General features: G+C 39.7%; 1 protein-coding gene across 1 annotated transcript in view; it reads left to right on the forward strand.

Annotated features, from left to right (window-relative positions):
* Positions 1-1197: 1197 nt before the first annotated feature.
* The window catches only part of dpp6a (dipeptidyl-peptidase 6a), a 220789-nt gene continuing 205743 nt past the window's right edge, over positions 1198-16243 (forward strand). Inside the window, exons 1-2 of the mRNA XM_034861630.1 lie at positions 1198-1524; positions 1629-1696. Coding sequence (XP_034717521.1) covers positions 1640-1696 — 57 coding nt within the window. The 5' untranslated portion in view covers positions 1198-1524; positions 1629-1639. The remainder of the gene's footprint in view (positions 1525-1628; positions 1697-16243) is intronic.

Genomic DNA, 16243 nt, shown 5'->3' on the forward strand with positions numbered 1-16243 from the left:
AATGACCAAAACATTGACAGGATGAAGACACAAGAGCCCAACACTTATATTTTCAATTTTCAGGCAACTACTTGATAAACCAAGAGACTGAGGCTGTTTTCAGTGGTAGGACCACACCAAGCTCCTTCAAACCACCCGTCTCATGTCTGTACTGATTTATGTTGGCATTGCTTGTTTGGATGGTTGGCTATATGATTTATATTTTATTTGTTCTGGGTTGGGTGAAGGTAAATATATAACAGAATAGGTCTTTTGATAATTTATCATTGTGTTGGAAGTACTTTGTATGGAATGTAATTGACAGATGGTTAGTGGATTGAAGCAAACACATAACAAACGATACTTCCTGCAGGGCACAAGGGGCCACTGCACGGTTTGATGGATATGAAAATGATTTAAATCATATTCTGTGGCCTTCACAGCTACCAGAACCCAAACCCACTGAACACCTGCTGTATGGGATGAGTTGCACAGCGATCTATTGTCATCATCAAAACATCACATAAGGAAATATCTTTTGGGGAAGTGGTGTTCCAGAGACATGGGGAATCTATGCGAAGGAGTGCCTTTTTAGGCTCATTGTGGCCTAAGTCACTTTCTGTTTTTTTCTTTTAATTTGACACACATCTGTGTGCAAATGCATTTCAATAAGCCAAGTCAACTGCAGCCCTTTCTGAAAAGGAGTGACAGCAACTTTGTCCCAGGTCAGCAGCACCCCGGCCAGCTATTTGTCACCCTCCATTGGAAGCTTGCCCTTGTAACATTAATTTGTTGTTTTTTAATTAAAACTAAACTATATTCACTTGCCTGCCCTGAGATATTGATTGTAATTGTCGCAAATGATTTGTCACTCGTAATCCATGGTGTCAGTCATGCTATTTGAAGTGTTTGAGGTCACTGTGTTGCTGTTAGGCCGCTTTATAAAGAGGAAGATCAACCTGTAGTTTTTTTTTTATTATATCAGAAAGTAGAAAAATTGCAGAGTAGAAGCTGCATGCAGTAGAGTATTGCTTTTCATAAACAAAAATCTGCACAGTATAGTATAATGTATTTTCCTCATGATGTATGATTATAGAGTAACTTGCAGTCCCTCCTGCTGTTTTCTGCTCTTGGTGGGAGAGCATTGTTGAAAGGCTCTTTTCTCAGCGCCAGGCTGTCAGATGCGATGCGCCTGCGCAATTGCAGCGCAAGCACACACCCACGCGGCTCCGCCAGTGTGAGCAGGTGAGTGGTATATTCTCAAACCAGACTGGAAGTGCGTGAGTGTAATTAAGTGAATGTCTTCAGATACAATAAGCGGAGTTAAAAGCGTCTTGCTCCGCTGGGAAACTTCTCATCGGATTTACATTTAACTCCGTGACCAATCAGCAGGACTTTGCGTGGACCAACAAACAAGAGGTCTCGGTAAATCCTCTGGACTACATCTGAGACAACAATCAACCATTAAACGCGCCTCCCAGTGTCAAACAGGCTCTTTGCAAGAAGATCACGAGAAGCGACAGCGAGGGCGATTCCAGAAATCAGGTTAAACAAACATTCACCAGTTGTACGTGCTCGCCTTCTTAAATTCAACTCCAACTTTGTTTGAAGAAAACGGCTTTACTTTGTGTTTGTTTACCCCTCCGCAGAAGTTGACGCCATGAACCAAACGGCAGGAGCCACAAATGCGTATCGCAGGTGCTCCAAGGCTGGAAAGGTAAAGTGTTGTTCAGAGAAGTTAAAGGATTTGGAGCTGCTTCCGTGCGCACAGACAGGCTGTGGCTCCTGAGGAAGCATGGCAGTGATGCTGGATGTTTGCAACGCTTAGGAGACTCTTTGGCACACGCTGCTTTCTGCTTTGGTTGGGTTGTTGCGCGTCTGTGCGCTTTGGAGAGGTTGTACTAGTCTGTCCCGGGTACAGTTTGTTGGCTGCAATAATCATCATATTAACAGTGGAAGATGTTAGTGGGCAGTTTACAGGCACATTGGAAGCTTTTGTGCAAGACAAGTCCATTGTGATGCAAAATACATGATCATTTTTCTCATCAATGAATAATGATGCGTAAAACAGTTGCACTTGCATGTCATTTTGTGCTTGAACCTCTTCATTTGTTACTTAATAGTCATCTGCTGTATACTGAGATCCAAGGTGATGACATTGTGCCACAACGTCACTGTTTTACCAAGCTACGACCCACATATACCCCAAATATACATATAGCTGTACGCTGCTGCTGCTGCTGTGTGATGGTCAACAGGGAGAAAAGGGAGCTGAGGATGAGAGTGGATGTGAAATGAAGGCAGAAGGAAGAAAAGCTGGAAAATGTGTGAGGAAAGACAAAAGGTGTGTGTGTGAGTGTGTGAGTGTGAGAGTGTCATCTGGCTCTGACAACAGTGCCATCAGTGGAGATGATGGAGTATGAAAGCTTTTTATCACCAGCAGCTACAACACATGGAATATCAACAGCAGATTTCCCAGTGTTTCCAAATGTTGATTTTGGCGTTATAATTATTTGTCTTTGATGGTATTGAGGTGTTTACAATGACCTGCTAAATATCGTTAAAACACTGAACTCTGGAACAGTAGGTTTTGATCCCATAATAAAGTAATTTCCAACTAATGGTAGCAGGCTCCGTGTACTTCAAGAACGTAGATACACACTCACACGTACGTATGTATGTTGCATTTGATGGTGAATGATGCAGATGAGCAGAGAAGTGTAACAGCAAGCTAAAAGTAATGAATGTAGTCCAAAGAGTTAGGAGTGATGGATAAATAGTTATGTAAAAGGGATTAATAAATGGCTAAAATAGTAACCTAAAATTACTCAAAGAAAGCTGTTTTAGACAGATAAATGTAGGCATAAATGGAAAACTGGTTAAATATGATGGAATTTAAAGAAGAAAGGATTGAAATCGCTGGGTAAATGATATCTGAAAGCAATGGATAAATGGCTAAAATAGGCCGTGCTACAAGTTATGAACACGCTGTTCAAATAGTCACCTAAAAGTAATGGAAATTACTCCAAATGCAAACTTGACCAAACTGACCTGAACAGTTCAAACGCCATTTCAATTGTATGAAAAAAAATATATTGTAGTATTCACTTTTATATCCTCAATAGTAGTGTTCCAGTAGATAACATCCAGTAATCAGTGCAAATGAACACATTTGGAGCATAATGGCTGATGAGTTGATCTGACTGCTGTGGGGGAGCAGGAGTCTCCCTGTCAGACATTTCTATACTCATTGTTGCTGTTGACTTATATATTTACCATTCTTTGTGCTTTCATTCACTGCTTGTTCTAATTATAAGGTGTTTCATCTCCTCTTGCACATCAAATTTGAGAGAAAATAAATTCAGATAAGTACCCCTCCACAATCATTTGTTAGCGGAAGTGTCTGTTTCATTATCTGGCCGCTTTTACCCTGCTGGCAGGTTCGTCAAATAGTTGTGGTTTTGTTATTCGTGCCTGTTAAAAGCTTTAGTTGTGCTGAGAAGTGCTGAGTCTTTCTCTCTCTCTCTCTCTCTCTCTCTTTCTCTCTCTCTGGAGGGTTTCTATTTCCAGTCATGTTGACAGTCTGCCACAGAGATGTTTCATCGTGGATTACTATCACTCTGATTAGGTCTGCATGTGTTCTGCAGCCCTCCCAACAGGATAAGCCCCACATGCCCATGGTCATCAGCTTGTGACAAGCTTTGACAGGTTTGTAAACACCTGAAATGAGAGGAGAGAAGAAACAGCGCTGTGTCGTGAGACTATTTGCAAATTCTATCTAAAGCAATTTCTGCACTTTGTCTTATTTTGCATGACTGACCCTGAAACATTACAAACGAGACTTCATAGAAGTGATTGCCCATGCATTCCTGCACCCATGTTGTTCCTTGGTGTATTTTTGTCATTCCCATAGCTAAACGGAGTGCAGCTTGGAAGGTGTGTTTTTTTTTTTTTTGATGTAAACATGATCCGGTTATCTGCAACACCAATAGTATTTTTGTCTTGTATTTAGTCTCTTATCACTGATAGCCTCTCCTTCCACTTGCTTTGTAGTAATGTCAACCATCACCCTTTCCTGTTGTTCCCACTATTCACATTGTCGCCTATCTACGTACACAAATACATAACGGAGAGGGAGTCCTCTTTCAGGGAGTTGTCCATAGGCCTTCTTGGAAATGTAGGAAGTTATTAGCTGTAGTAGACATGAGGTAGTTTGAAGGAGCAGTGGGACCCATCAAAACGAAACTTTATCTCACAATGAAGCAACTAATTGATGCTATTTAGTAAAATTGCAATAATAACTTGATTAGTTTTTAAGCAGAAATACCAAACATTCTCTCTCAAACTGTATGTGAATACTTTTCTCAGTTTTATGTTGTTGTAAACTATCCTTTTTTCATTTTGGACCGTTGGCTTGATACTTTTTACTGTTTTCTGGAATTTAAAGACCAGACAAGAAAACTAAGTGGCAGATTAATCAATAATGAAAACAGCCATTAGTTACAGCGCTAAAATTTGTAAAGTGTAAGAATATCTATTGGGATCGGATTTTCTATTTGTTTCAGTAGAACAAACATGTTGCCTCTTATAGTTTGGGTCGGGTGATATTTAGTCCTTCTAGGTTGTATTGCTTAGATTGATATAAAAGTTCATATTAAGCATAGTCATATTCAGAGCAGCCCACGTGTACCGTATAAAGAAAGCAAGTAACAGCAGTTTATGTCCAGAATAGCTGTATAGTGAGGGTGAAGTTGCAGGGTAAATGACAGAATATAAATGACATTATGCAAAAGCAGCGTTGTTGATTTGTAAGGTCATTTGTAATTAGAAAACATACATGTCATACGCCACTATTGCTCAATTACCTCCCACTTAACTGAATGTTGTGGTAGATCAGAATGAGGACAACATGTTGTATTTCTGGTGAAAAAATGGTGTCTAGACATAAAACGTCCACTAGAGGGCAGTGTGATACTGCAGTACATGGACCTGTAAGGGAGTGTCACTCCATGATGCGCTGCCTTAATCCTTTACTGACTCTCCTTTGGTTAAGTTTGATTAACCACAGTAGTGTAGCCAACTGTATTGCAATGGGTATCTATATATCTATATATATATATATATATATATATATATAGATATATATATATATATATACACACACAGTACATCATGTCAGAATCGGCCTTTGGGGAGGGGGGGGGGGGGATATCATAGAGAGGGGTCTGGGTGTTCTCGCCCAGGGAAGTTTTGAGCATCAACTACTTAATTTCCTGTATTTGGATATGCAGTACGTTTATGTACCAATTTACGGTGGAAATACCTTTTTTTTTATTGAGCTTATGTAAAAGTGCAACACAGATGACAGTTGTTGCGTTTCATTGGGAAGTTTTAAGCGGGTATATGGAAATCCTGTAGCTTTCTTAGTGGGTATACTGTGTATACCTGCGTATCACGTAGACTACACCACTGATTCACCATGTGTATCCGTCTTGATGGTATGCCCTAGTACCACTATTTGCCTTGTAAAGATTTTGAGTTGTATTTTGGCTTGATTTGATACATCTAGGACTGGGGCAGAGTTTTAAGAGTCCCTTTGCTCTGAGATCAAGTCAAATCTTAACTTACTTTTAACCCTGTAGTTCATGTTGCTCCTTTTCTTTTGTCTTGGCTCTATTACAGCCGGCTCGTCTGATCATCTTGGCCGCTGACAGCCCTGCAGTGCAGTGTGCAGCACTCTACGATCCCAATTAGCTCCCCCAGGTTCAGAACCATTTGCATCTGTGCTAATCTCTGCAACTACAAAGACCAGAAAACTCCAAATTCTTCTGATTGTAGTTTCATAATGAGAATATAAAAGTTTAATTCGTGTGACTCGGTTGAGACTCCAACTAAATTGCCGAACCCATGCAATGAATATGGTTTGTATTGACTGCTGCTGCCCGAATTTAAAATCAGTTAAAAGTATTGGACTTGTGTGCCGTCAAATAATTGGAAGTTCACTGAGGTTTATTTGTCTATATCAGTACTACATTGTTTTTTTATTTTTATTTTTTTACTAAAAAAAGTTTTTTTTCTTTTTGTTTCTGAAGTTATTGAGCTTACATCATAACCATGGCATCCAGTTATTCAATTGCAAAACGGATATTTCAAGGAACACAGGAGCTAAGCTGAGAGGTATTTGGATTGAGGGTAGACTTCTTAATTACCGCGGCTTGGTTGGCCAGCAGCAGGGCAAACACCAGCATGAATGTGCCAAGTATTGATCCCTACTCTCATTACTCTGCAGACCCTTTGTAATGCACGGTTATCACTCCAACTTCCTCACTGAAGTCTATGGCAATGATCATCGATTTTTTTTTTTTTTTTTTTCTGCACTCTTAGTAAAATGGCAGGAGAACGCCTATCTCAATCATCTTTGCACTTTGAATTTGTGCACTTGAGGTGCCTCTCTCGCTCATTAGCACCAGTAATCTTTTTCTCATCCTGATGAGTCTAGAGAACGGGGCCGCCCCATTGGTCAAACTGAGCACACTCTTGTTATACAGTAGAGCCTTTGCTCTGTGCTTTTGTAGCAGCTCTTTCATGCTGATCTCCAACACACAAAAGCTGCTGAATGCTTGCAATGATATCAAGAACGTCTTGACTCTTTGCCCGAGGAAAAGATGAATACACCTTGTGCCTCTGTATTTGTATACTAACTTGTTTAGAGAGTACACAATGAAATTACATCGGGAGCCGCATCTGAGAGCTCTACCCCTGTGAAATGAATAATGCAACACAAAGAGAGAATGGATTTCCTCACTTTTAACACCAGTGGGGTGAGGCTTTTTTTTTTCTTCCTTAAATGTGTTGCAGATTGCTAATTCTGCTGTAGTGGCATTTTCTGTTTGTAATAACAACTGGTGTGTGCACTTAATCATCAGGTGCTGCAGCCGTGGCCCCCTTCCCGAGCTCCTACCACACCGAGGGAAATCCTGTGGGAAACAGGAGCTTTATTACAGTATTTTATCCTTGGGACAAAAACAAGCAAACGTGCGCGCACATTCGGAGTACAACACCGTGTTGGTGTTACTAGGCTGCAACAGCTCGGCCTCGGCTCTGTTTTTCCAGGGCATGATTGACACCACGGGGAGTGTAATTGCGTGAGTCACTGAGACCTCCCTGGCCCTTTGAGTGAGCGGTTGCCTCGGCAAAACGCTTAGGTCATGACAGCCCATCTGGTGGCATATCACAAGCAGTCACAAGGCCCTAAGAGACAAATGGTGCCACAACAGTAAACAGACGCCACTGGTTGGGAGATGGACATTTGAGCCATATCTAAAATATCGAGCATATCCACTGTGTGGCCCCAGAGGCCCCGGTACCCATCAAACCAGACTGAACGTGCTGCATCCAGAGTATCTGATGCTGTCAGAGCCTGTCACAGTGGGTTTTACCACTTCATGTACCACTTTTATGGACCTATGATGGAATTGAGCCTTGTTTTAAAAGAAAAAATAAAGTTGAACGAAGGAGATCTGTAATGTTAATGTGCGGACGTGCAATCACTGAGGGCTCGGGTTAAAATTGGCCCTCTGCTGGATAAAAGACTTCATGATGTTTTTTACTCAGCAAAATGAACTGGTGAATAGATTAGGTTTCTGAACTGGTTAAACCATTACATTAATGCTTTTTACCCCTTGTGCTGTCGACCATACAACTTATTGTTTTTCTGTGTTAAAATTACAACTTTTATCTTCAGCTTTTATTGGTATTCATTTTTGGCACTCGTGTTGCTTTTCCTTGATGTTTTTGTCATTTTTTTCAACATTCTTTTATAATTCTTCGAGGGTCAATAGTGAGGCTCAAATGAAGTGGTGGGCATTATTAAGAGTTATGTTTTTGGGCTGTGGAAGGCTGGTAATAAAGAGTCCATGGACTTGGACATGGAACAACAGGACTATAACTGTTTCTAGGCTGCAGTTTGCTTCATAAAGTCCCAGTCTAGCATCTCCCTACTCCATAACAAAGACACACGTCATCATGTAAGACAGCAGGACCTCAGTTTCTCCTTAAATATAAATAAACCATAGTTTTATTCATTCTGTCCTCATTTTGCTTTAACTTTTACATGAAAGGGAATGTGAAAATAAAGAACAAAGATCCTTTGTGTTGCATTGTTGGTGTGTTTGATCCTGCAGTTGTAACATCTTGCTCATGTAAATTCAGATGAAAAAAAAAGGCCACTTTCTGCTTCTCCAGTCACGCTGTTTATCCTTACATAAATCCTAAACCCACGCAACTACAGCGCTCAGGGCAAACTTATGTGTTGTCAAATGTCCTTGGTCAGATATCCAGAGAGATGTAAACAAATAGCCATACTTCTTCATGCGTTTATTGTGCCTGTGTTCTCGATGCTGCACACATTTTTCAACAGTGGTGTTCTGGAAAATATAGAAAAATGAAATCTAAACAGAGCCCTCTACAACAGAAATATCCACAGTCTCATAAAAACGCATCGACCCACTTGTAAAAGTTAGCAGCACTACCAAAATTATAGACCACAAGTTATTTAATCAACATTTAGTCTTAAATTATTTCCTTCAAATCTAGAATTAGAAAGCCAAAATGTACGAAATTGCCTCAGCAGTGACTACTTACAGTATTTCCATGTATGAATACAAAGAATATTCTCTTCGGGATTGACAGTTATGCAGAGTGACAGACGTTTAAGACAATTACTCAGCCTTCCAGAATGTGTCAACATGTCAGTCCATATGCTCAGTGTGGAGAACGAGCAGTGAATGCATCGTTCCCGGATACTGATTTGATTTGTCTAGGCATCGGATCCACAACGACAAATACTGAAAGACAAATGTTATATTGTGTGTGTGTGTTTGTGTGTGTGTGGCCATTGACGGTAAAATGTGTACTGTATATGTTAAGTTTTTTTTTTTTTGATCTAAAACTCCTTTTGGGTTTGGTTGTCTCTTTTGCAAGACTGTTTATTTTTAAGTTAACATTCAGCAGCCAGGCCAGCTGCAGCAGCGGTATTAAAAAACACATCCATAAAGGCGGTTTATCAGCCATGGCATTTGAAGATGAATCAGTTATTTGATATTGTTATTAGAAGATTGTTATTGATCAGAGGAAACATGGCCTATAAATCATGAGCAAGGAAACAATGACTTCTGGATTTATTTCCAGTGCATATATTTCTGCACTTTGATCTGAAGTTCTGTTTCCAGAGACGACCCTGAGTGTCTTTTTAAAGAACTACAAGGCTCATTTATGAAGACTTTTCCACATAGACGCATTATGTGGAACCATTTTTGATGATTCCATAATTCCTCCTCTTCTTCATTACCATCCCATAAATGTGTTCCAGGGAGTATCTGGGTCTGTGAAATCCCTTTTATGTCCCTCTCCCAAGCTAAGCCTTTCAGCAGGAGGCTCTTGAAGACCTTACGTTAGCTCCTGGTTGCCCATGTGCGTTTCTGCACACTGACTTATAGGCTGACTTTTTTTTTTTTGCTTAGAATTGATATCACAAATCTCTGCCACTTTTTTTTTTTTCTTCTCATGAAGTGTAATGTTATTGCACACATGAACCATGACAAAACCAAATTGTTTTGGCACCTTTTGCACATCACCACAAGCCTGTAAACATGGGGGCCTAAGTGAAGAGAAGGTAGAGCATTCCAGTACTTGGGAGTGCTTTAAAACTTAATTTATACAGTCGATGTTTAAAACTCACAGAAGAATGTAGTAGCGTTTGTGTGGCAGTCGGCTCATAAAATTAAACGACATATCAAAGTCATTAAAAATGAAAAAACAATCTTATTTAAAAATTAAATTATGAACAGGGTGGATCGAGATTTTATAAATATTATTCGTGCAGGCCCCCTGACGTACACTGTGCAACAAAGAAACCTATGGCTCACATCCTTTAATTAAAATTACTTCCCCTGATTTCAGATGAAAGCATTTTAGCTTTGAGTGCAATCAGTTAAACCCCAGCGTGCTTGCAACCCTCCAATAATACGGTGTGTTGCACAATCAAGGAGTTTTAAATACAAAGGGGCAGTCGTTTTGCTTCTTTCTGTGCTTTAAAGGGAGACTGTCACTACCCGATGTAAGTCAAGTGTAGATGTGAGTTGCGCATGTGTCACTTTGCGACAATGACACAATTTCACGCAGACTTGTTTTGCTGTTAGCCAAAGAATGAGTTACATAACAAAGCAGTAATTTATTATTTAGCGTAAGGCATCACATTTTCACGCCATTAATCCCTGATGTCAGTTCTAGATTAAAGGCTGAAATAGACTACAACAACCTGATAACAAGAGACTTCTGTAATGTTAGTACAATAAAAATGGACCCACATAACGAAGTTTGTCCATTGCTGTCTACAAGCTATCAATCAAACACAACAAAGGCTGTCACTTGAATGGCGTTTTGAGCCACAGATACTGTAGCTAAAACTTTTTCCGGATCCCTCATAGGCAGAAGGGATGCCTTGGCATTATGCGGTAAACCGTTTTGAATTTGATCATGTGCAAATCACATCTGCACTCAAACCACATGGAGTAGCGACAGCGACACTACAGTACAGTCATGCACTGGTCAATAGCGCTTCCATAACGTCATCTTTCAGACTACTGGAGTGACGACAATTAGGTGTTTTATTTTACTCCACTTTGTCTATTTGCGTCAGTAGATTCCCTTGAATTCATCAAGCATTTGCATATTTAAACAAAAAAATTCTGTCAACTTGTAATACAAAAGAAATAATTGTCTAAATGTAAGTAATCAGCTGGGGAAGTGTACACGTTATCATTTTCTGCTGTCGTGTCGTCAAACGTTTTATTTTACATATCTTTATAGGCTGTTCTCTCAAAATTAGTTTTGTTTTTATACTCTGAGCTAGACATCTCCACTCCATTAGGAGTTAGATACACAGAACCTTCCAGTGTCATTCCTATTTAAATAGAGAGCATTCTGTCTGGGAGCATCACCACCTGGATGGGCAGCAGCACCCAAAAAGACAACACTGGCCTAAAGAGGGTGGTCCGCTCGGCTGAGCAGATCATCTGAGCTCCCTTCCCCAATATGCAGGACATTCACCTCAGGCGCTGCAAGGGTAAGGGCCCAAAGATTATCATGGACCACATTCATCCCAGGGACTCACTGTTCTCCATGCTGCCATCAGGGAGGCGTTATCGCTGCCTGAGAGCAAACTCCGAGATGATGAGGACGAGCTTCTGCCCTCAGGCTATCCGTCTGCTCAATGAGAACTTCGGCTAACCCACCGCCCACCACCTCCTTTTCCTGTGTTGTATATCACTATTTATATGGATTTTATTGTTCTTGTCTTTACTGAGACAAGACAGGTACACAAGGAATTTCACTGCACACTGTACTGTGTATGATTGTGTGTGTGATTGGATTTAATCTGGAATTAATCTTTTGCTCCTAAAAACTGACCGGGTTTGACAACAGATTTTTAGTGAGCCCAAAAAATGGGAAATTGTTGCAACAGCAAAATATCAGACACACAGCACTTATACAGAATATACATAAATAACAGGATACAATATATATGTAATTATAATAGGCTAGAATATAAAAACAAATAATTTAAAATATAAAAAAGGGCTTTAAGTAGTTGTTAAAACTAGAAAAGTGCTTTATAAATACAGCACATTTACATTTAATGTTCAGATTTCATGTTTTGGAAACATATGCAAAATAGCGTGTGTGTGTGTGTGTGTGACAATGCCTCATTTCCATATTTGAACATAAATATTTTATATTATATTTATACATAAAAAAATTGTTTTAATGTAAGTAATCAACTGGGGAGGTTCCATGGTAATATATATTAGTTAAAATGTTTACCCTTTTTAACACCTGTAGTGTATGTATCTTCTAAGAGTGACATTTGTTCCTTTTCTTAGTCCATAAAGCATTTGTTTATTCAAAACATTTGAAGGGGTTGTGAGGTTGTTGTTGCCTTTGATGAGATACACTAGCAGTGTGTATTTTGTGTCACTATCAGTGTTTAAATAGCCATTTAATAGTGGAGGGTTTTTCATTACCACCTTTAAAAGTGGATTTAGACTCTTCTATATGTGCTGCACATAATCATTTGGACTGAGGCAGTCATTTAGCCCTATTTGGCCTGATTGCTTGGCACTCTGCTGGCTTGGCCGTGACTTTTACACATTGTTTTTTCGAGCCCTGGCCTTGTCTCGCTGCACTTCCAATCTGCAGCCTTTATTGAAATGTATAGCATGGCCCTGCCACTGCCCATTTTCATATAACTGGTGGATGCGATTTTATTGACGTATTGCAAAATGCTGGTGTATAACAGATTGCACAAGCTTCATCTGTCTCCACATACCTGGCAGTTAAAAAGAGGAATGATTTGTCATGTGAACTCCCATGGGGCTCTACATTGCTCTAAAACAAGACGCCGCTCTCCCTTGACAATGAACACTCGCTGCCAAAACATAAACAACAGTTTTTATTGTTCTCCAGTCTGTGAGCCTCGCTATCAATGCTTTGTAAATCATCCTCAGGGGGCGCACAAATACAGATAAACTCGTGTAGCCAAACATGTAGGGACACACTGGCACATTAATACAGCTGGATAAAGAAACTGAACAATAATAATGAGTGGTTTAGCGGCAAATTAGCAGAAAATCAAAGATATAAAGGGACAGGGCTGGGCAAGCTGGAGAAAATCGGATAGCACAATATTCTTGACCAAATACATTGATCTCGCTATTGCGACAATATTGTAGGACTGACATTTGGTGCTTTCAAAAAATGTTTTTCAAGATTTGAGATTGTGGTTTAAGTGAAATTAGAGAGAAAAAATAAATCACAATGAGAAAATTGAGCATGTGCTTGTTATTGATTTAGGCAATGTAACCGTATAATTATATCTAAATATATGATTTCATCACAATATTCCATTGAAAGAAGATAAATGATCATATTGAATTATTTGCCCAGCCATATGAAGGGATCAGTATTGCCATCAACCATATTTTCAACTTGATGAAAAGTTGACCAAAAGCACAATTTCACTACTGCTGAACCTCACCTTGCTGCATGTTGGTATTAGTTTCACTTAATGGGATTTGTGCCTCCAGAGACAGAACAATCTAAAATGAGCAGCAAGCTGTAGACAACAGCAGAAAGTGGGACAAATATGCAGGTGCAATGTCGAAAAACATCCAACTCAGCCGTGTCCTTTAGGCTAACCTGGTTCAGATCGTAGACTTGCAGTGTTTACACGTGTGCAGTCTGTTGCATGATATTCATTAGGAAACTGCAGGGCTACAGGATGAATATTTTAGAATCATTAACTCTTCTTATAATGATAAAGTGAATATATGACTAAATGAGTGCACAGTGGCACTAAAAATCTATAGGCTACTCCTTAAGATTTGCAATCATCATCATCATCATCATCATCATCATCTTTGATGCTATTTATGGCAGATATTTTTTCCAGCATACGTCTTTCACTATATTTATGATCTTGGTCTTTATTGGTAGTTTTCAACATAAGTGGTAGAGTCTGTGAGGCACGTGCATACTGGAAGTGAAGCTGGAGCATTGTTTACGTGCACTGTAAAAGGTAGCCAGTCAAGGTCTGATCATTCTGAAAGGAAACCTGACAATATCATCATTAACCATTGTATGGTTTTCGGGTCAAATTGACCCATTTTAAATTTTTACAAGAAAAATGGTACAAGTACGTGTTTTCTACCTGAAATCAACCTTACCTTATTTTCTGTGATAAACAAGTACTGTATTCATGACTAAATTCAGAAAATTAACTTATGTTTTTTACAAGATAAAAATGATCACATAGTGGATTTTTAATAAAGATTATTCATAAAATATTATTTTATAAAGAATCACACTTCCACTTTTAAGTGTGTTCTAGTAGAGACTGATTACATTCCCTATACATACAGTACGTTATCTCAATTGTTTGAAATTAAGATAAAGACAATATTTAAAGACTATATTTAATAGATTATGAAGTACGAAGACAATCCAATGGTTAAAAGAATAGATTTGAATCCTAAGATGCTTATTTGCTATCTTGCTGAGAACACTGATATTGCTCTCATGTCTGCCCAGTTAATACGAAGCATCTTATTAGTTTAGCTTAGCACATAGCCGTGGAAAGAGGGGCAACAGCTTGGCTCTGTCCAAAGGTAACAAAAACCACCTGCCAGCATTTCTGAGTAATTAACATGTTTTATTTCATTTGGTTAATATGTAAAAACTGAAATGCTGGGGTTCCCATGTAGCTCACCTGGTAGAGCATGCGCCCCATGTACTAGCGCCCTGTCCTTGCAGTGTCCCAGGGTTCGATACTGAGTGGTTGCTTTTTCCTGCTTGTCCTCCCGGTCTCACTCCTTTCCTGTCTGCAGCTGTCTTAACAATTAAAGGCCAAAAATGATCTTAAAAACAAAAAAAGACTGAAGCATGAAAATGACAAGTTGTAGTTATAAGGACTATTTCTTGGCCATGCGCAGTAGTTTCTGTCTGTAGGTTGGATGCATCTTGCAAGGTTGAACGATTTAAAGGCCTTGGATGTCCCTGTTAGCTCCAGTATTGACTCTGCACACAGCCATTACCAGTTGAAATGCTCAGCAACCTGCAAGTCCAATTAGGCGTTTTAGATGAAAGTCCCTGCATGACGGGTGTCATGCTATGTTAATGTTCCAGTTTCAGTTTGATGTACAGTACACAACCACTAGTTTTACAGTGTAATTTACCTGAAGTTTTTCAATTTCTCTGGCATGTACACAGGCAGTGTGTGAAATTGTGACACTAATTTGCATGCTGACAACGATTTTAAGTCAGATTACACCCAACTGATTGATGGCCACGCTGTTGCCCCAGAAACCACCTTGGGCGATGTAATATGACTCTCCAGTTATCAGACACTAAAGCATATTCCTGTAGTCAATCTTCCCAAATGGGCGTTCACCCAAGATATCCAGCACACACGGGCCTTGACTAGTAATAAAAGACAGCCTTTTGCAGTGACACGTCCGCAGCTCATTTCAAAGCAGCAAAATTACTAAGAGGGTGACAAGCATTGTTGGCATGTTTCATTATTCACTGACATAGAGTAGAAACATCCATGCAAGATCTTAGTGCTGTGTGGTTGTCTGATAGGAAATTTATGTTTTTGTTTTACTGAAAACATTCTATTGATAAATCATAACGTCAATTGGTAAAGCTGCAGATTTAATCTACTGCATTGCAAGGGAGGCATTGTGAAAGGACAGAATGCATAATGACTACAGACAGGTAGAGACGTTAGATAATAACACTTTCACTTCACAATGACCCCTTCAAGAAGGTATGTTGACACATCAAAAAGTTTACATGACAAAAGAAAAACAAAATACATTGTATGCATAGAAGTACATGGACAGCCCTTCACGTGTGGCAACCGCTTTGGGAGGGCCCATCTCCGTTTCAACATGTTTACCCCTCACCCTGAGTTTTCTGATGCATGACTAAAACAACTGTTGAAAGCACACATGTTCCACCAAAACAACTTCCTTCCCAGCTGTGGCTCAGCAGTAGAGCAGTCGCCTGCCAATCAGAAAGTTGGTAGTTTAATCCCTGGCCCTGCAGTGCCATGTGTAGGTGTTCTTGGGCAAGACACTGAACCCAGAGTTGCCTCCGATGCTGCACCATCTGAGTGTAAATGTGTGTGCCATTGGAGTGTAAATGTGTGCAAGTGTTCAAATCAGATGATCAGGTGGGACCTTGTACACCCATCAGTCAACTGTAATGGTTGTTGGCATCACTGAGTAAGCAAGTCTAATCCTTTTACAGTCTGTTATTGGAAAAGTGGGACATGGATGTAAATGTTGATGATCAGAGATTCTAACAGGGGAAGGTGTGTTTATCTGTGAGAAGCGACAAGTGTGTTTGTCCCACATTCCCCCCTTACTGTGTGTAAAGTAGGGACACGGTGAACTGCAACGGTTGAAAGCCAAGAATGTGATGATATATTATTAACATATGATCAACACTGCAATGTCCCGTTTGTTAAGGAATTAATGTTTGTCAGTTTAAATTAAAGCTGACAATTGTTAGCACGTCTGGCAAAACTAGCTTGCTTCCTACAGTATTAACAGAATGCTAGGCCAACTTCCAAAGCTAAGGAGCATTTTATCATTAGTTTGTAGGGTTACAGGACATGTTGGCCCTGTTCGTGATGTTGTGT

This window comes from Etheostoma cragini, chromosome 22 (genome assembly GCF_013103735.1).
Source record: "Etheostoma cragini isolate CJK2018 chromosome 22, CSU_Ecrag_1.0, whole genome shotgun sequence".
Lineage (NCBI taxonomy): Eukaryota > Metazoa > Chordata > Actinopteri > Perciformes > Percidae > Etheostoma > Etheostoma cragini.